The sequence below is a fragment of the Engraulis encrasicolus genome, chromosome 15 (genome assembly GCF_034702125.1).
Source record: "Engraulis encrasicolus isolate BLACKSEA-1 chromosome 15, IST_EnEncr_1.0, whole genome shotgun sequence".
NCBI lineage: Eukaryota > Metazoa > Chordata > Actinopteri > Clupeiformes > Engraulidae > Engraulis > Engraulis encrasicolus.
Window position 1 is genome coordinate 24,249,621 of NC_085871.1, and position 21,116 is coordinate 24,270,736.

The following is a 21,116-nucleotide window of genomic DNA, read 5'->3' on the forward strand; positions in this document are numbered from 1 at the left end:
ATCCATCTCTAACAATGATGTTTTTTTCCCATTTGTTAAGCACTTTGAGTTGCATGCCTTCTATGATACAGTGCTATTAAAAAAAGAGAGAGAGAGAAACTTTGAAAACCATATGACAAAATAAACCAAGTAAATGATAAACTAAATGTAATTTTATCCAAAATTAAAATAAAAGGCAGGAGCCCTGTCAAAGGCTGAATGCCCACAAATATGGGGGTACAATTTACAGTGCAACTGTAATGCAAACACGTCATGGAAACATTTGACATACAGTACCACAGACAGACAGAGAGAGAGAGATACAGAGAGAGAGAGAAAGACAGACATAGAGAGAGAGAGAGACAGACAGAGAGAGAGAGAGGGAGAGTAAAGGCTGTTGCTGATAAGGTCTTTATTGCACTGATATTGAGGTCCACTAACTCCCGTCTTGCATCAGCCCACGATATTTTATGGCATGATAGATAGACGAAAAGGAGGTTGGGATCTTTGTCTCTATAAACTGTGTGGAAGTGTTGGAAGTGATTCAGACCAACAGCGTCTCGCCACAGATCTGCAGGGCCGTCGATAAACTTCAGCCAAACCTTCAATTCAGGTATGTGACATATATGATCAACTTTATTTTAACAACAAATTAGACACTTTCACGATGTGGAAAGAGTTAAGCTGTGAGCAACTGGACTTTTTTCATTTTTGAACTGCATTTTTTGAAACTTCTGATATTCTAATGCTGATGTGGGAATGAGAAGAGTTGTATCTCTGGAAAGTGGGCCTGCTTCCAAAAACTACTTTTTTTGTTGTCAACTTAACATTTTTTATTCAACTTATAACTTAACATTTAAAATGCTGGACATTGCTATCGGGGGCATTGGCAGGCTTATGGTGAGGTCAAGGGGCATTGGCAGGCTTATGATTAATTCAAAGGCTAGTTTACAACATGACATAGCAGTTCATCAAAAAAATGATCAACTTGTTCCTTCTTTACAGGATGTTGAAGTTGCTCGCATTGCTGATCTTGACCATCTCTGGTAAGAAAAACTCTGTATATTCTGTCCTTGTTATTTTATCAGTGAAATAGAATTGGAACACAAAGTACTGAATCAGTGCACCTTTGATCCCTATTTCTTGTCCCAGTTATATCACAGCATAACTGAACAGAGGTCAAGGTCTACCCCCAAACAAAGATACACTATCTCTGTCCAGTACAGGACAATATTTTATCTTCACCTGCTGTTGCAAAATAGTTAGTTCTATCACGTACTTCATTATTTTGTGGTGGCCCGTCCGTGGCCAACCGGTAGGGCATTCGCAGGCCATGCAGCTGACCCGAGTTCGATTCCTGGCCCGGGTCCTTTGCCGACCCCTCCCCATCTCTCTCCCAATTCGCTTCCTGTCCACCTCTTACAAAGTCAAAAAAGACCAAACAAAAGTTTTTTTAAAAAAAAAACAGTTTTGTGGCATCTGTGAGCCAATAAAATGCACCAAAACTAACCCTGTTGTTGTTAATGTCAATGGATACCAAAGTATAACGATACATGTAGCGACTTATAACTTTAAGTATGTAGTTAAACAACTCAATGGGTTTCTAGTAGTAGTAGTAGTGTTTGCATTAGGAAGCATGTCGATTGCATGCACATCCAAAAGATGTGCACACAAAAACAAACAGGCTACCAATGCATTTCCTCTCTGTCTAATCCCGTAGGTCTCCATGCACTTCCTTTGAGGAGGGCTGGTAGAGGTGACCTGATCAATGCAGGAAGGCAGGTGGCCCATCATAGACCTTTGAGGGTGGCCAGCCCACGAGACTATCATGTGGTCCGCGGTGTTCCTCCACGCAGCTTTGGACACGTCCAGCACGTCCATGCCGTCCACAACAAACCGGAGCAGGTGCGGAGAGCAGAGCCCGAGGAGAACCGCAGGCAGGGAACAGAACCGTCCCGCCGGTTCCTGATGGACCTGAACACGGGCCTGCTGAAGAACTACGTCGGGGAGATGAACAGGAGACCAGCAGGCTGTGAGTATTAGTAGTAATAGTGTGTGTGCGTGTGCGTGTGTGCTTGTGTGTATGTGCGTGCATAACTGTATTGGAATGTTACTAATGGATTGTGTGTGTCTCCACTTTCTCCCTCTGTCTTGTAGTCTACGTGCCGCCCGTCAGCGATGGCTTCAGGCAGGGCACTGAGAACTCCCATGCCAACCTGGTGGACCTCAGGACAGGTCTGCTGCTGCAGCACTCCTCAGAGATGCAGAGGGGACTCATTGCAGGTAGGGGGCGTGTGTGTGCATGTGCGAGTGTGTGTGTGTGTGTGTGTGTGTGTGTGTGTGTGTGTGTGTGTGTGTGTGTGTGTGTGTGTGTGTGTGTGTGTGTGTGTGTGCGTGCGTGCGTGCGTGCGTGCGTGCGTGCGTGTGCTTACTGTGGATTTTAAACTTCGGAACTTATATTTCTAGAGCCAAAAACATGTCAATCAAGACATGACAACTACAATAAAAATGGTAACAAAACATGGTAACAATAAAATAAATAACAAAAACGGTAAAAAGTATAACAATTAAGTGAATTCATTAACATAGAAATTATTTTGAATTTTAAACTACTAATAAAAATACACCCTGTAGACTACTTATGTTTATTAAACGTTCGTTCTTTCACCCTTTAGTAGAGAGCAGGCTTGGCAGATCAGATGAGTACCGTCATGGCATTGAGAACTCTCACCCTCAGACCAGTTCAGATGAGTACCAACATGGCATCGAATACGCCCGGTCCCAGATCAGTTTGGATGAGTACCAGCATGGCATCGAATACGCCCGGTCCCAGATCAGTTTGGATGAGTACCAACATGGCATCGAATACGCCCGGTCCCAGATCAGTTTGGATGAGTACCAGCATGGCATCGAATACGCCCGGTCCCAGATCAGTTTGGATGAGTATAAGCATGGCATCGAGTACTCCTGGTTCAAGAATCGGGATGCACAGCGCAAAGACACTGTGAAAGGTGAGTCTAACCCCTTTGCACATAGCCTGTTATGACCGTATTGTCCTCATAATTGTAATGCCAAAGTTTTAATCTATTACTTAAGGCTTTCGGTAATGTCATGATGACAGTGTTGTTATGTTGTTGTCGAGTTTTTCCAGCAAAGTGTGAACAGGGCCCACGGACAGACCCATCTATACGAAGAGTCTACAGACCACCAGCCTGATAGCCTAGACCAGTGTTTCCCAACCTTTTTTGAGTCATGTACCCCCTAAGTCTTTTCGTTGCCCAATGAGTACCCCTTAACTCGTGTTTTACATCACTTTTTCTATTGCAGTGTGACTTTTCTCCATGCATTTCTTAAAATTACATTTTTCCAAGTACCCCCTTCAGTGTGTGCTCGCGTACCCCTGGTGGTACACGTACCCCTGGTTGGGAAACACTGGCCTAGACATTTGACATGCCCCCACAGGCAGTAAACATATTTCCCTGTCAGGGACGTCTCAAGTGACAGTCCAGAGGGCTGGCGTATTACAGTATTGCTCCTAAGACTGACTCACATGGGTGTGCCTGAACTTTTGATAAGACTTTCGCTTTATTATTAAATATGATACAGAGTTTCACTTTTTTCTAGAATACTTCAGTTTGTGTTGGACTATAAATGCTTTGTGAACACATTCAACAAACTTTGCTATCTGAAATGGAACTCTTTAAAATTACAGTGTTAATTTAACACCAAGACAGATTGGAGAGTTCTAGAGTGTATTTGGTCCAAGAGTACTTTCTAAGTGTTGAATTAACACTACCTTTTTTTTTACTGTATACATTAACGGTGGTATTTTTTTTTAACTGTGTAAGCACTTGTCTGTTCATCAATTCTCTGAAGCAGATGTGGATGTGGTTGCTGTTCCTCTGGCAGAGGGTGGATGGGTGAGGGGAGCTCTCGGTCTGGACCACCCGGAGCAGGTGCGGAGAGCAGAGCCCGAGGAGAACCGCAGGCAGGGAACAGAACCGTCCCGCCGGTTCCTGGTGGACCTGAACACGGGCCTGCTGAAGAACTACGTTGGAGAGATGAACAGGAGACCAGCAGGCTGTGAGTATTAGTGTGTGTCCTGTGTTGGGTTTGAGGGAATGAGTTTATATATTGGTGGGTCTATGTAATTGAGCTGAAGCCCTGTTGCAGATAATCAAATATCCTGTATTTACATTTACACCTGCCAAGTATCAAAACTATGTAATGCAGTTGACTACAACGACCTGTATTGGAATAAGAATTCGCTTTATTGGCCAAGTTTACTTGCTCATGAAAGGAGTTTTTCTTCAGTCTCCAGTGTTTGAATGCCACTAATGGCCTCCTCTCCTCTGTCCTGTAGTCTACGTGCCGCCCGTCAGCGATGGCTTCAGGCAGGGCACTGAGAACTCCCATGCCAACCTGGTGGACCTCAGGACAGGTCTGCTGCTGCAGCACTCCTCAGAGATGCAGAGGGGACTCATTGCAGGTAGGGGGCGGTGTTCTTCTGACTATGAGTGTGTATTGCTCTCTGACTGTATGCTTGAATATTAGCCTATATGTGTCACACAATCTATGTCTATGGTGTCACATATGTGTTTTTATTCAAATGGTGACTGAGGAACAGTTTTTTTGTAGTCTTTGTAGAAAAAAACATTAATGAAGAATGTATTTATGTAGGCCTATTTAATATTTATAATTAAGTTCTGAAAACTATAAGCATGTGATTCTGTTTTCTCATCATAGTTGAGAGTGTGAGAAGTGAGAGGAGACAGAAGGCAGAAGGTGTCCGCACCGTGGAGCCCGAGGAGAACCGCAGACAGGGAACAGAACCGTCCCGCCGGTTCCTGATGGACCTGAACACGGGCCTGCTGAAGAACTACGTCGGAGAGATGAACAGGAGACCAGCAGGCTGTACGTGGGAGTGTGTGTGTGTGTGCGTGCGTGCGTGCGTGCGTGCGTGCGTGCGTGCGTGCGTGTGTGTGTGTGTGTGTGCATGTCTGTGTGTGTGTGCATGTCTGTGTGTGTTGGCAAAATGTAGCCTACTTTTGGGGACAAAACCAGGAGAGGGGTCCAAGTTATGTTGTTGTGTTGTTGATAACAAAGTATTTGTTTACTGACTGGTAAATATACAGGATTATTTTGGGTACTGTTTACCATTCTTTAGTTAGTGTGTAAGGTTAATGTGGGAAAATATATAGAGAGAGGAAAGGCAGAAAGAGAGAGAGAAGAGAAGAGAGACAGAGAGAAGTCTCAGAGACTGTTGTTCCTCCTCTATCTGCAGTCTACGTGCCGCCCGTCAGCGATGGCTTCAGGCAGGGCACTGAGAACTCCCATGCCAACCTGGTGGACCTCAGGACAGGTCTGCTGCTGCAGCACTCCTCAGAGATGCAGAGGGGACTCATTGCAGGTAGGGGGCGGTGTTCTTCTGATTATGAGTGTGTACAGTATGCTTGAACATGTTTTTACACGTCACACGTGTTTTTGTTCGAATAGTGACTGAGGAACAGTTTTTTGCAGTCTTTGTAGAACAAACGTCAATGAAGAAAAAAGAGTCTGTATTTATAATGATGTAGTTCTGAAAAACTAGTATTAAATTAAGATATTCCCTTTGTACTTACCTGTAAGCATGTGATTCTGTTTTCTCATCATAGTTGAGAGTGTGAGAAGTGAGAAGAGGCAGAGCGCAGAAGGTGTCCGCACCGTGGAGCCCGAGGAGAACCGCAGGCAGGGAACAGAACCGTCCCGCCGGTTCCTGATGGACCTGAACACGGGCCTGCTGAAGAACTACGTTGGAGAGATGAACAGGAGACCATCAGGCTGTACGTGGGAGTGTGTGTCTTGTGTTGGGTCGGAGGGAATTAGTGTACTATCTATAATAGGTCTGCTTACTTGTGGTGAAGCCCTTATGCAAACAAGCAAATAGCCTACTCAAAATTTACCTCCAACTATCAAAACTATGCAATACAGGGGTGCATTTCTTGAAAGTGTAGTTGTTAGCCAGTTAGCAACTTGGGTAGTTGCCAATGGGAAATTGAATTGCAGACAACAAAGTAGCTAATGTAGTTAGCAACTATGAGTTTGAGAAATGCACCCCTGTACGGTTGAATACAATGGCTTTCATATACTTTTGAATATGAATCAGAATCAACTTCATTGGCCAAGAATGCTTCCGTATACAAGGAGTTTTTCTTCAGTCTTCAGCATTTGAATGTACCTAATGGCCTTCTCTCCCCCTGTCTTGTAGTCTACGTGCCGCCCGTCAGCGATGGCTTCAGGCAGGGCACTGAGAACTCCCATGCCAACCTGGTGGACCTCAGGACAGGTCTGCTGCTGCAGCACTCCTCAGAGATGCAGAGGGGACTCATTGCAGGTCAGTGATGGGGTCAACTTCATTTAACATACCTAGATGTGTTGAGTAATCAGGGTTTTGTTTTTACATAGATCACCAATAATCAATATTACAGATATGCAGTCAACTGTTAATGCACAAAAAAACTGTGTGAATAGGCCTACCCTCTGAGGGGTCTTCACTCTTTCCTAAAAAAAAAACCATTTTAACATAGTGGAAAACTCTTTGCAAAATTCTACACATATTCTTATTTTTAACGTCTTTGAGAAGAGCCTCTCTTACAAGATTAGTGTTATCGCTCATATGCTAAACCTTGTCTATGCGCTCCTTTATTGTAGAACTTACGCGTCCTGCCTTGGATGAATTCAAGCACGGCATTGAATATTCCCACTTTCAAATGAGAGACCACAGGCAGAACGAAATCATGGAGGTGGTTGACAAGACTGGAGGTGAGTGTTGAGTCCACCTATTTCTCATTCTGCGGTTTGTACACATAGGAACATAAAATGCAACAGCGTTTAAGACAACATTACAGTGCAACAATGTCAGTGTACGCAAGAACGTTACGGCCATCCGGGTACTTTGTTAGTGAATGTCTCATTAACATACACGTTACATCGGCTAGCCTAAATGAACACAGTCCATGCTTCAGCCACGGCTGTTTGGCTCTATTATTTGAACAGCCGGCAACACAACACGTTTTCGGCATGTTCAGCATGAACAGCGCTAGTCTACTCGTTTATTCTTCCCCAACCAATTGACATGCATTGGCTTTCCTTCCAAGGGTTTCCCCCAAAAAAAGGCATAACGCATATGGACCACGTCACACCGTTCATGCGTATTACCCCCGAGCCTCTAGTCATTTTCTACTCATTACATATCACCCAGTCACTATACTTATACCACAGTACTATGTACTACCGTGCATTGCTGATATTTCTCTTTAACCCAGTAAGATACAGCCCGTTATAAATTAGCTGTTAACAAAATTATAATGAACAAGTCGTAATGTATTACTAAAGGCTCTGTGCTCTGTCACAGTGGGGCAGTACCATGGTTGTAAAGGTTTTTCAGTGACTACTACAGCGTTCCACTGGTAGAAAGGCGTGCATTAAACAATTCTCTTCGTTACTTTGCAGATGAGTTCAGCCACGGTATTGAATACTCACATTCCAATGTGGTGAATGATATTGTAAAACCAGCTGAGAAGACTGAGGGAGGTGAGTGTTGTAGTACATTTTTATGATTGTTACACAGTAGATGTAGGAGATGTGTAGATACATAGAATAAATGTGTGTGTGTGTGTGTGTGTGTGTGTGTGTGTGTGTGTGTGTGTGTGTGTGTGTGTGTGTGTGTGTGTGTGTGTGTGTGTGTGTGTGTAAAACAAGGCAAGCAACAGTGTGTGAGTTAGAGAGAGTCTATGACTTTTTATTACAATCTTTAGTTAAACTGAAATAGCCTACTAGATGATAAATATTAATTTTTAAATTGCAATGTGGATGAATATAATATATAAGATTATAGACCAAATAATTGCTTGAACTGTACTATGGGTAGCTAAAATAAATCTTAAATTCATGTTGAGATGGACATACTATAGCGACACTTTACTCCATTATCTGAAAAACAAAGCTAACAAAATGAAACACATTATTTAAATTGTTTGATCGTAGAAGCTGACCATGCCACAGTCGGTATGCTACATAGTAACTTCATAATCCTACTGCCTGAAGTGGGCTAAATGATCACTGTAGTGGTGTGAAATTAACTCAACACATTTTTGATTGGTCTCTTGCAGATGAGTTCAGCAATGGCATTGAGTACTCCCATTTCAATCTGGGGAATGACATCATGGAACCAGCTGAAAAGACAGAGAATTGTGAGTGCACTTATGTATATGTATGGGTATATGTAGCCTATGTGGTCTTATTCAGGTGAATGACAGATGATGATGATTATTATTATTATTATGATTATTATTATCATTATCATTATTATCATTATCTTTTTTTACACACACACACACACACACACACACACACACACACACACACACACACACACACACACACACACACACACACACACACCTTTCATTTATTTATCTGTTTTACTCTTTTTTTCTTAACCTATGATGAGATGTAATAAAATAAATCTTGAATCTATTATTATTATATGAATATAATATTATTGTTGTTGTTCTTTTCCACCGAAGCTGTGTGGTTGAGGGAGACTCTACCGGTGGCTGTGACGTGCTCTGGTGAGATCATCAATGGAATGTGCTATCAATTCAACCCTACCCCAATGACCTTCAGTCAAGCAGAGGTGAGACACATGCATTGCACACATCCACATAGGTAGGTTTGGCTTGGAAAGTGCTGGGGACATTAAATGGCTAATTTTCCTGGTACGCTATTTTTTTGCGTTGTATTTGTGAAAAAGTGGTGGGGACAAACAAGGTTTACCTCAAAAATGGTATCGTATGGACATGACCCCACCATCCACTCCTAAAATTACACCCAATGCCAAGGCATTTTATAATACACATGCATGCACTGACACTGACATAGAAATGCCTACTCACCTACTGACACATGTGCTTACAGAAAGAAACACATAGGCACATGTGATGTGAGCACACTGAAATTGAAAAATGCACATTGCCATAACACAAGTTATGTGGACTCAGACTGAGACAGAGTCAGAGTGAGACAGCCCATACTGTAAGATTGCACTGTTATACTGTTGAAGTTACAAGGGTGTAGCCATCCATATTTTGCTAGCTCATTTACAAAGTCTATGGGCAGCCTATTCGGAACTAGCAGAAATATTGTGTAAGCATGACTAATGTTTAAATGGGTGGGGAAATAAGGTGGCTAAAAGGATCTTAACTGTACTTACTAACTCTGTGCGTGGCCTGCAGTCTTCTTGCCAGGACCTCCACTCTGAGGCCCACATTGCCTCTGTGACCAGTGCAGGCCTACACACACGCCTCGTCTCCATGGTGACCGTGGCCAATAACAGCCCTGCACTCACCTGGGTGGGAGGAGTCAAAAAGGTAAACACTCGACTTCCTGGCCCAACTCAGTGAAAAGATTCATAACTATGATGGCTTTTGAATTTCAGGGTTCAGGTTTTCTATGGGTAGTACCAACCAAGTGTGGACAGTTTGTGATATTCCTCCTCTGTGTGTGTGTGTGTGTGTGTGTGTGTGTGTGTGTGTGTGTGTGTGTGTGTGTGTGTGTGTGTGCGTGTCTGTGTGTGTGTGTGTGTCTGTGTATCTCTGTGTGTGTGTATGCACACAGGGTCAGCAGTACGAGTGGCTGGATGGCTCTGTCTGGGCCTATAGTGACTGGATGCCCGGTCACCCCAACCTGCAGAGAGGAAAGGTCATGTGTGTGGAGATGTTCAGAGCAGGTGAGATAGCCAGCAGCACCTCTCATCTCATTTTCATGTATCCTTTCTTTATCCAGGATTGTCCCGTTGAGACTAAGAGTCTCTTCTGCCAGGGAGTGCTGGTCAAAATGGCAGCAAATATATAGTTACAGACGCAGACAGACACAAAGACAAAGAGGAAAATAAGCTTAAAAAAGCACATGAGAGAAAAGAAAAACTTACATAAAACATGAGGTAAGAGTCAACCTAGTATGTGCTCCATGGTCAGAAACAATGACACTCCTCTGTGTATACTGTACTGTGATACTGTGTGTCCCACCTGTCATCCGTCCAATTATTCATGGAAAAACAGGCAATGTTCTTGAAAACGACCAAAAAACGGCCAAGGCCAAGTGTGTAAAGTCAGTCGTGTAGTCATTAAAAAATACTGCAAACAGGGATGCTGACGTACAGTAGGGGGGTAAAGTGAGACTCAGTCATCAAGTCAAGTCAAATGGGCTTTAGGGTCTTCAGTTTCTTCATATAAAATTGAATTTGGCTTGCATTTTGCTCAATTAGGGATCTATTACATGACCTGATATGATTTGCCAGGTCATGTAACGATATGATATATGATTACATTATTACATTACATTACATTGCATTTGGCAGACGCTTTATAACCAAAGCGACTTTCAAAAGAGGACATAATCAAGCCAACATCACAAGCAAATACAAAGTGCACAGGAGATATACAGAACAACAAGTGCAGTTGCAAAGAGGGGTTAGTTGTTTTTTGTTTTTTTTTTGTGTTTTTTTTTTTTGTTTGTTTTTTAAATATAAAGAGTAAATAACGAGTACACACACACACAAACACACACTCACAAACTAAACTAAACTAAACTAAACATCATGTCAGGAGTCTGCCCTGGGGCAAGGCCAGTTCAAGCATTAGTCTAGTAGATTCTCTCGAAAGAGGAATGTCTTTAGTTGTTTCTTGAAAGCTGCAAGAGATGTGCTCAGTCTTGCTGCCTCTGGGAGACTGTTCCACCACTTGGGTACCACAACGGAGAACAATCTTGACTGGGAGTACCTAGAGCGACTGGATGGCAGAGCCAGACGGCTTGTGCTGGATGAGCGCAGTTGATCTTAGTAAGGACCTAACAAATGTTTGATTTTGCTTAGTACATGCCTTACATTTTGCCTGGTTAACACCAGACCTAATCACAAGTGAGATTAGGTCTGGGGAGTTGCCTATTGTAAATTCCATATGGGGCCGGAATACTTGGCTATTATGACACACTGCCCTGCTCTCTGATTGGGCAGAGAAACTGTTAAGGTCGGAATGCTTGGCCATTATGACACAGATCCCATGATCTTGTACGTTATGAGTCATCCTCGCCATACTGTCTTTCAGATCGAAACGATTGTGTAGAACTAAAGGCAGTATGGGAGTTCCCAGGCTACTTACAATTTACTTATACAGGAATTAACATTGTGTGTATTAGGGCTAATAGATGTAACACTAAAATAAAGTGTTACCTTAGTTGTCCTGTTCAGTTCTGATCTATACTATTCTGTTGTATTCTATTCTATTCTATTCTATTCTGTTCTATCCTATTCTGATCTATTCTATTCTATTCTATTCTATTCTATTCTATTCTTTTCTATTCTATTCTATTCTATTCTATTCTATTCTATTCTATTCTATTCTATTCTATTCTATTCTATCCTCTCGTCTCCCCTACACAGAGGCGAGCTGGTGGACATCTGTAGACTGCAACTTGAAGAGAGCATCCATCTGCTCTTTCCCCATGGCAGCATAAGAGGGGCCGTCCAGCATCCCAATGCATTCATTACATTACATTTTATTACATTACATTACATTGCATTTGGCAGACGCTTTATAACCAAAGCGACTTTCAAACGAGGACATAATCATAGCCAACATCACTAGCAGATACAAAGTGCACAGGAAATATACAGAACAACAAGTGCAGAAGCAAATATTCAAACCACTGAGATTATAATTTGGCATTGAATGTGTAAAGAAATAAACAATACGCTTTGTACAATTAGCTATGCAAAAGCATCCAATAAACTATTCTGGGTACTTACTGGCAAAGTAAGACAAAACATGATGGAGAACAGCCTACAGAATAACTGTGATGTGAAATGGTGAAGATAACAATACAAAGAAAAGGTGAAAAGTGCATTACTATGATAAAACCCTGATATGCAGTGTGCCTTTCTGATTGCAATTATTTTGATGGAAGATGTTGGTATGTAAAATGGAAGATCATTTTTGAAGTATTAACAGCATGCGCCGAAGCAGTTTCTCAGTGTAATAAAAGATGCTTGATAAGATTGATGTACAATGTTGATTATCATTGACAGACAACAAAACGACAAACGACATGAAACATTTTGTGGCACAATCATCATGCAATTAGCACACTATGTATGTCATATAGCAGTTAGTAAGTGTTTACGGTACATTTGGAAAAGCTACTGTAGTAATAACTCTATGTATACTCAGACATAGTGACCAAAACTGTAAAAGTGAGTAAGTAAAATAGTCTGGATGGCAAAGAAAATGCCACATGCTTCTATCTGGTCGATCTGAACTTTGGAGTTAAAGGATATGCATGGTTATCTGCAAATTGCTGTGATAATAGTTAGTCTTATCTGGTGTAAAAAGGAAAAAGAATCTGGTGCAGGAGGACTCTGATGAAGACGCATGTCGAAACTGATGCACTGATTTTTTTTATTTTTTTTTAAATTGACATCCGTGTTGCACCAGATTCTTTTTCCTTCTTACTTTCGTTTAGGCCTCTGGTTGCACTGGATTGTTAATTTAGATGCACGGAGTGCATATCTCCTTTGATAATAGTTAGTCTTATCTGTTATCAGTATGCTTACATCAAGGCTGGACTGGACTCGTCTTGCAGGTATTTTCCATATGGGCCAACAGTCCTCTGGGTTTTTTTGCCCCCTTGGAGCCCAACCCATAATTAAGGAGTGTCCCGCCCAACCGGTGGCTTACTGTAATGGTAGGGCACTCGCTTACAACTTGGCCGACCTGGGTTCGATTCCCGGGCCGGGTCCTTTGTCAGCCCTTCCCTGTTTCTCTCTCCCAAATCGCTTTCTGTCTCTGCGTCACTCTCCTGCCATATAAAACACCAATAAAGGCTTGCAAAGCTCCAAAAAATACTTAGAAGGGGTGACCCATTCATGCATCTTTAACAACCAAACTGGACAATCATATAATGATGTTGTTGAAGGGGGTGTAGAGAAGAGTGTGTGAGGGGCTGGTTTAAAAACACCCGGGCTGTTTTATTTGCCAGACAGTAAATGTTCAAAGATAGTCCATGGGTGTTCATGGGTGGTGGTGAAATCTCTATGGGGTGAATGATCATTGTCTTGGCTGTGATCCAAAAATGGAAAAATGTGCTGTCAAGTTAGCTTTTTGTTGGATCAACATTCATGGACTAGAGAAGTAGTTCTCTAGGTGCTGTGGTGTATATCAAGTACTTGCTGTATCTGAGTAGAAATGTCCATTGATATGACAAACAATAGCAGGGATATCCAAAGCAGCAATATCAGGGACAATGTCAGTACACATCACAGTTTATTAAAAAAAATTGGGCACAGTCAATAATTACATGAATATACAGTTACAATATGAAATCTGCTTAGCTACTGGATCACGGCAAACTTAATTTTACTGATGTTCCACTATACGTCACTCTTACAGTAAAATCGTCATTTTACAATTAACAGGGTAATAAGATTTACCAAGTTACAAATCAAGAACATTACAATGGAATGAATTCATTGCCATTATACGCAAAGACATTTAAACAGCAGTAAATGAAAGAAACACAGCAGACACATAACACTAAAAAAATCTAAATGTCGGTTCACGTTGGGTTTAGAGTCGCATGCATATGACTTAAGATCCAACCAAAAAGTTAGCCCAAGTGAAGCCATACACGACTATCTGTGTGCCGCCAATGTATAGGGAAACAGACATTGAAAGTGGAACCTCTCTGAAATGAAAACTGTGGCGGTTTAGTTTGATGTCTCAGTTGGGTTTACGTGTATGTGGGTTGCTCGCCTATTGAGTTTGATATCTCACTGGTTCCATAGTTCGATGGTTCCGTGGTTGGAGCTGAAATGTCACCACTGTCACCAGTTGGGCTTGCTGTTTCACATGCCTCCAGGTTGCTATCTTGAATCACTCTCATTTGTGTCATCTCCTCACCCTCACCTTTCTCCTGCGTGCCCTCTTTTCTCTTCAGGGAAAAAAACGATGTGAATCCTCCGGTGAAAGAATTTTGTTTGTTATTTAAACGTAGACTGCCCTGCTTCTCCTGAGCCATCCTGGACAGTGTGAAGTTCTTCTGCGACTTGTCATTGAAACTGTTGTCTCTGGGATTGCTGATCCAGTGTTCAGTCTCGGCTCTGTTGTCTTCTCTCCTAGTAATGGCCACTATTATCCAGATACATGCAAAAGAGCATACATAACAGCAGTACATTACACAAATGAGGAATACGTCTTTTTGAGCAACCAGCTGCTGTATGGTAAATCATACTCTTTGTAGAGTAGCGTAGAGCAGGGGTTCCCAAACTTAACAATGACATATGGCCCCCCAGTTCTTAACTAGTGCGAATATTGATTAGCTTACTTTTTGTTTATTTTGGTACATTAATTATCTTGTTTTGCTATCCTTTCTCTTTCAAATTGTCACAGACCCCCTAGCACCCCTTTGCGTACCCCACAGGGGTCCCCAGCCCCAACTTTGAAAACCACTGGAGCAGAGTAAACTTTAAGGAAGGAAATTAAGGTGTCTGTCATCTTATAATGGAGCTGAGCAGACTTGCTGCCACGCAAGGCGACGCACCAACAAAGTAGACCCATGTGTGAATTTGTGGTGTTACCTTTCGCTTTCCTTCTGCGGTTGAAGTACCAAAACCCAGCAGCCGCTCCAGCAGACAGAAGCAACATCACCAAAAGAATCAACACTGTGATAAGTGGGTTTCCTAAGATAAAGGGGAAAAGGTATTATTATTGTCCTGTGTGTGTGTGTGTGTGTGTGTGTGTGCGTGCGTGCGTGTTGCCAAAGTTTTCTTGTGGGGACAAAACCAGTTAAGGGGTCATAATTATGGGCCCAACAAATCTAACAGTGTCTTTCTGTGTGTGTGTGAGAGACAATGAGTGCGTTAACATGCAGTTCAGTATCCTGAATATGATTGGGATATTAAGTATCCCAAATTTACATTTGAACAACACCTTATCCAGACTTCAGTATCCCAGATAAGCTCTTATTCAGGACTTTGAGAAATCAGGATATGCTAGGTGGAGTATTCCGACAGAAGTCGGGATACTGGCGCATGTAAACACCTTATCCCGGATAGCGAAGCTGCCCATAGAACGCTGTTGCTGGTATCTAGGCTATATGCATTTGAAGAGAATTCTATAGCGGCCAAGAATGTACACCGAGATACAGTATAACGCTCTGTGCTCATATAAACACCTTATCCTGAATATGATCATAATCGGGATATGCCTCATATTCGGGATACTGAACTGCATATAAACGCACTCAATGTACCCTACTGTAAATATGGAATTCACTTTAGAATTCATGTTAGTCCTGACAGCCACTCCACTGCCTGGCCTTCTACCTCTGCCTACCTTACACTGTGTACTGTATTATGTCTTATTGCACTTTCAATGTTCATCGTATCCATAATTCCCTGTTTATTTATGGCCCCTCTTGTTTTGTATTTGTGTTGTTAAATATACGAGCAAACCAAAGACATTACTAGTAACTGTATGTTATACTGTTGATTTGGCCATAATAAACTTGAACTTGAACTTGAACAGCCTGCAACCTGGCTCGTGCCATGTATCTGGTTCCGCAAAGCTTGGCTTATCTGGCAAACAGACAAAAAAAATTATCTTTTTTAATTACAAAATTTTAATTATGAACAACTAAGTAGCATATATAGCAAGATTTTGCAAAGACTTACCTGAGGTTGAGCAGTCACTAGCATGTAGAGAAACACTGCCGTGACTGACTGGGTTGGAGACGTTACAGGTGAAGACTGAGTCCTGGTTCTCATGACTGATCTGTGGTCCCGTCTGTCCGCTCATCCCTGCAGTTGGTAGTCCAGGCCCTGACCAGCTGTACACCAGACTGTCACCCACTGCTACACAGTGTAGGATATCCATGGTACCATTGATTTGACAGATTATCATTATCTCTGTCACAGGGTCTGGTACAAAAATGGTATAAAACACAATGTACATAGGTTTTATTTGCCATCCAGGGGAAGGGCTGATATTCTTTTCTAACCACTAGCTACTGTGTACTGCTTACATTTTGGAATGTAAAATAATAACTGCATTTGTATAGCACAATATTATACAAGGCATGCAGCTCAAAGTGCTGAACAAATGAATAAACATCAATGTTAAAGATGAGAAAATAAAAACTGAAGTAGAAAGGAGAGACAGAAACAAGAAAGAATAGCAAGATGACAAAAGAAGAAACAAGATGGAATAGAGAAACTAAGTAGAAAGTAAGTAGATGTAGAGAAAATGAAATAAGTTTGAAGAGCTTAAAGAGGACATAAGTGGAAATTGAGTGCGTTTACATGCAGTTCAGTATCCCGAATATGATCGGGATACTAAGTATCCCAAATTAGCATTTGAGCATATAAACACCTTTTCCCGACTTTTCAGTATCCCGCATAAGCCCTTATTCAGGATACTGAGAAATCTGGATATGCTGGGTGGAGTATTCCGTCAGAAGTCGGGATACTGACGCATGTAAACACCTTATCCCGAATACAGGGGCTTCCCATAGAACGCTGTTGCTGATATCCAGCCTACACAGATTTGAAGAGAATTCTACAACAGTCAAGAATGTAGACTGGGATATAACGCTCTGTGCTCATATTAACACCTTATCCCGAATATGATCATAATCAGGATATGCCTCATATTCAGGATACTGAACTGCATATAAATACACTCAATATAGAGGCATAATGGGGGTTTGGCCCAGGATAAGTGATAAATAGTCCACAGGGTTTGGCCCAGGATAAGTGATAAATAGTCACAGTGAATGAGGCGCTCAGATGTGGCCCCTTGTGGTAGTCTTCCTGACTAAAATATCTAGTATGTAGTAGAGTTCATATCTGTAGAATATGCAGTACAATATTTTTAAAAATATATGATTATAACTACTACAATTGCTTCAGTCCAAAACATGATAGCAATAATACAGTGTTCTTACCCATTATTTGTAGTTCATATGTAACATTTGTAAGTGGTGATGTTCCAGCCACTCGAATTTCTGATTCATACAGCCCACTATCATCTTTGGCCAGGTTGATGATGGTCACATCTCCAGTGTTTGTGTTTACCATCATCCGCCCATTGAATGGCATATATTCACTGGGAACACCACTGGTATTGTCCCACTCCACCATTTTGTTGCCTTTGTGTTTCCACAGAATGTATTCTATCTCTCCTTGCTGGACCCTTGTCTCTAACGTTACATTTCCATGAGTGGGCGCATGGATGGTATTCGAAATTGTGCCTGAAAAGGAAACGAATCATGTAACACATCAGTGTAAAGGTAAAAGGTTTGATAATCAATAATATTTAATATTTAGGCCTAATAGTCATTTGTCAGTACTATCATTATTATACGATGTCTTTTGCCATTATATACACGTAGGCCTACAATATCCTTTAATGTGCGCTGCATGTTTCTTAGTGAAAGAAAGTAGTTTCGGACTACACTGGCATTATTCATGGTTTGATAAAGGGGCTACTAAACTATTGAAATGCAGCCATGTTTTTTTCTGGAGGAGTCACAGAAAATACAGCACTTTGTTATTATTTCAATGATCAGCTTCTTCAGTTCTTTTAAGAAAGGTGTTTATCTCTACCAGGGTTGGACTGGGATCGAAAAACGGCCCGGTCATTTTTGGCTGCATTTTTCTTCTCACAAAGACCCCTCGTTTTTCAACGACATGGTTGACCCAGTCCATTGTCTATATTAAAGATGGACCAATGGGCTACCTCATCTAAACATTAGCACCAAAAATAAACCGGCAATCGGCCCCTAAGGACTGTCGGCCCACCGGGAAAATGCCCTGTATGCCAGATTACCAGTCCAGCCCTGATCTCTACACAGCACTATATTATTCACTGGTATCAAAGGTCAGGGTGGCTCTCCAAGCCGTAATAAAGCAGTACTGTAAAAGAAGGCTGATTATATTGGTGTTGTCTCGTGGAAATAGATGACAGTGTTTCATTGTGTGACAAAAGTTAAATAAATAAACGTAGCCTACAATTAGCCCTGAAGAAGGTTGCCCACGATCGAAACGCGTCGGCTATCAATGGTGTCCATGTAATAATTACAGTGCCTCGGACCCTCTCTCTCTACTTCAAGTTTGCAACTTTGGATATCGATGACCACCTGAAGGTTTTACGCAATTACCTCTCTCTTTCCTAAATACACAGATTTACAGAAATCGCAAGCTTTAACTGTTTAACAACTGTTTACAATCAAATCCACAAGATTTGATATTGCCTTTCAGATAAGGAAATCACAGACACAGTCCTAGGTCTAATATCTAATGACTATTATTACTATTACTGTGTGTGTGTGTGTGTGTGTGTGTGTGTGTGTGTGTGTGTGTGTGTGTGTGTGTGTGTGTGTGAGCAACTTCTCACGTGACACTTGGCGCCTTCTTTGCAGCCTCCAGAGCCGATGTGGGATTGTGAATGAGTATTTAATAGCACTCTGACTGAACTGTATAGTTGTGATATTGTGCTATATAAATACATTTTAATTGAATGATTGTTAGCTTCCATGACCATGCTCCTTTAGCCAAGGCTGAGTTAGCCAACATGCTAATGGATTGAGCAAAGCCCACTCGACTACCTTACCGATGTTAAACTTGATGATCAACAAGTCATGCTTACCGTGAAAAAGGGTGAAAACAATGAAGAAAACTATTTGGATGTTTCTCTCTGAGCTTCCCATGATTAGACTGTCGAAGGATTTCTCTGGTCTCCGTCTGGAGGAATAAGTGAAACTGCAACAGCACTGCATAGATATTTGATTAATGTTTAACTAGGTGAACTTGAACCGAGCCCAGATTGCCTTAAGGATAAGGGAGGATATTTCAAAAGGTAAAACTGTAGTTGGATAAAACCCCCATTTTGATATTCAAGGGTCACAGACAGTAGTAATAGTTCTTAGCGCTGTATTGTTTTATGTAATTGATATCTAAATAAAAAGTTTATCTTTGACAGAACGTCTCCATCATACTTGGACTCTACTCAAGTTGGCCCACATAGGCCTATGCTAGCCTATAAAGATATGAAAGTGTGAATTTGGTACACTAAACCCACATGGCATGATCAAACCATGTGAATCTGATATGAGTGTTTTGGTGTTAATGAATGAATGAATGAATGCTTTTATTTGACATCTTCAGTTCATATAAATAAAATAAATACATAATTGAGTTTCATATAAACCGCACCACATACTTAAATTTAAAAAAACGGTCGGAAAGCTCGGAAGCTTATTTCCATTGTGGTCTTTGGTGTTTAGTGGTGTTAATGGCAGCAGTTGTTAAAATGACAAGAGTAGCACTGGGACCAAACTAAAACTATAACACATTAAATACATAGCATGCACATAACACATATTCTTTCCACTTAAAGTAATATACTACACTGACTGATCTCTAAACCGTTTTTTTCAAAGGCCATTTAAAACCATCTAGGCTATTGATCATCTTAATATTACCTGGTAACATATTCCACAAGCTAGATGCAACATGGAAGAATGGTCTTTGTTCCCAAGTGAAAGAAATATGTGCAGATGCATTATACAAGTTTTATAGATTTGTGTTTTATACATTTGCATCACACATTTGTGTCAGGGCAAATGGAGACATCATGTCCCCTACCCCGACCTCTGAAACCCTCACCTCACTGTCCACTAACTCTCTGACAACTTTGTCAAGGCTAAGGCTGTCCTTGCCACAACTGTATATGTGGGTACATACCTTGCCAGGTTGGGAGTCATACAAGTCTGGCTGCTGTTGTTCGATTCTTTGTGGTTTATTATCTGTCTTTGCCTCATTGAACTTTTTTTCTAGTCTCTTCTAAATTGAGTATCACCCGTTGTTCTTGTGCCGAATCTATCATGTCCTTGTTTTCCCCCCATGTTTCTCTACATACTCTCTGACCAGTCTCTGACTGGTTTGGAAAGAGCTGTGAGCATTGCCTTCCTAAATTGTGTGGTATGTAAATCATCCGCACTACGGTGACTTCCTGCTATATCGGTCCATGTCCACTTCCCGCTATATCAGTCCCTTTGGTCTTACAAAACAACTCTGTAATGTCCTGCCAATCTTTGTAAGTAAAAGCCAGTGTATGCATACCACCTGGCGGTTCTGGATATCGTCTTCGAATCGCAGTACCGATGTCAGGAGCAAAGAGCGCAAATGATGTGGAATCTGGTATTTCTCTAATACTGCTTGCATTTCCACCCGTCCCATTTCCCATGGGCTAATTTGCTCACATATGGCTGCGCGCCAATCTCCAAGCGCTAATTGTTGTTTTGTATTTTTGATTTCTTTTGTTGTTTTCAGTATTTATTTTGGTTTCTTTCTGTGTTCCTCTGTGCACATCCCCTGGGGCATTGGTCAGGTTTGCAGGGCCTGTGTGGGCCTCACATCTTGTTCCTCACAACTTCCAGGGCTGGTTAAATTGTCTTGCTGTGCCCTTTGTGGGGATTCAATTTTTTTTTATCAATTTTTATCAATGATCTCCCAACAGCCTGCCTAGATTTCTTCCCTATTTTACATTTTTCCCGGAAATATCCCGGATTTTTCACATTATCAAAAAAACGGTCCAGTAATTATACCCACGGCCCTGTCCGACGAGCCACACCCCCTCTTGAAGAGAGAGACAGAGGGTCTTGCTTATCAAGCAACCGGCCAGAAGATTGTATGCCAGATGTCACCAAGAATTGAAGTTTCTTGAAAATACGAGCTGTCTGTCACCCTCGAGCTCCGTAGTTTTCTAGCGCTTGTGCGCCCACTCTTTTCCTCAGAAACCGCGTCCGTTCATGCAACGCATAAAACAGCCTCGGAACAGCGAATCATGCGATTAACCTAATCACAACCTTTAGGCTTTAGGCTAAGTTTTGCAGCACGAACAGGCAATTCATGCGACAAAACAATAAGAAGAAACTAATTGCGCTCATTTCATTGTTTTGTTTTCATTACATTGTTTTTCCACGCTGTAAAACGTGTTCTGAGGGATTTTAGACAGGACTGTCTTTGCACGCGCGCTGTTGTG

The 21,116-nt window shown here is 41.6% G+C and overlaps 2 protein-coding genes across 2 annotated transcripts; one reads left to right on the forward strand and one right to left on the reverse strand.

Moving 5' to 3' along the window:
* The first annotated feature begins 1,866 nt into the window (after positions 1 to 1,866).
* Positions 1,867 to 12,144, forward strand: wu:fa56d06 (uncharacterized protein LOC795664 homolog). Its single transcript, XM_063217685.1, has 16 exons — positions 1,867 to 2,011; positions 2,137 to 2,262; positions 2,655 to 2,990; positions 3,859 to 4,062; positions 4,343 to 4,468; positions 4,726 to 4,893; positions 5,264 to 5,389; positions 5,634 to 5,801; positions 6,227 to 6,352; positions 6,670 to 6,780; positions 7,471 to 7,551; positions 8,130 to 8,210; positions 8,547 to 8,656; positions 9,255 to 9,389; positions 9,637 to 9,748; positions 11,459 to 12,144. The coding sequence occupies exons 1-16, from the start codon at positions 1,948 to 1,950 to the stop codon at positions 11,530 to 11,532; spliced, it is 2,148 nt and encodes a 715-aa protein (XP_063073755.1). The 5' UTR covers positions 1,867 to 1,947; the 3' UTR covers positions 11,533 to 12,144.
* Positions 12,145 to 13,329: 1,185 nt separating this feature from the next.
* LOC134464517 (uncharacterized) lies at positions 13,330 to 18,796 on the reverse strand. Its single transcript, XM_063217951.1, has 5 exons — positions 18,720 to 18,796; positions 17,017 to 17,322; positions 15,746 to 15,991; positions 14,651 to 14,752; positions 13,330 to 14,201 (listed from the first exon to the last, which is right to left on the reverse strand). The coding sequence occupies exons 1-5, from the start codon at positions 18,778 to 18,780 to the stop codon at positions 13,804 to 13,806; spliced, it is 1,113 nt and encodes a 370-aa protein (XP_063074021.1). The 5' UTR covers positions 18,781 to 18,796; the 3' UTR covers positions 13,330 to 13,803.
* Between the last annotated feature and the right edge of the window lie 2,320 nt (positions 18,797 to 21,116).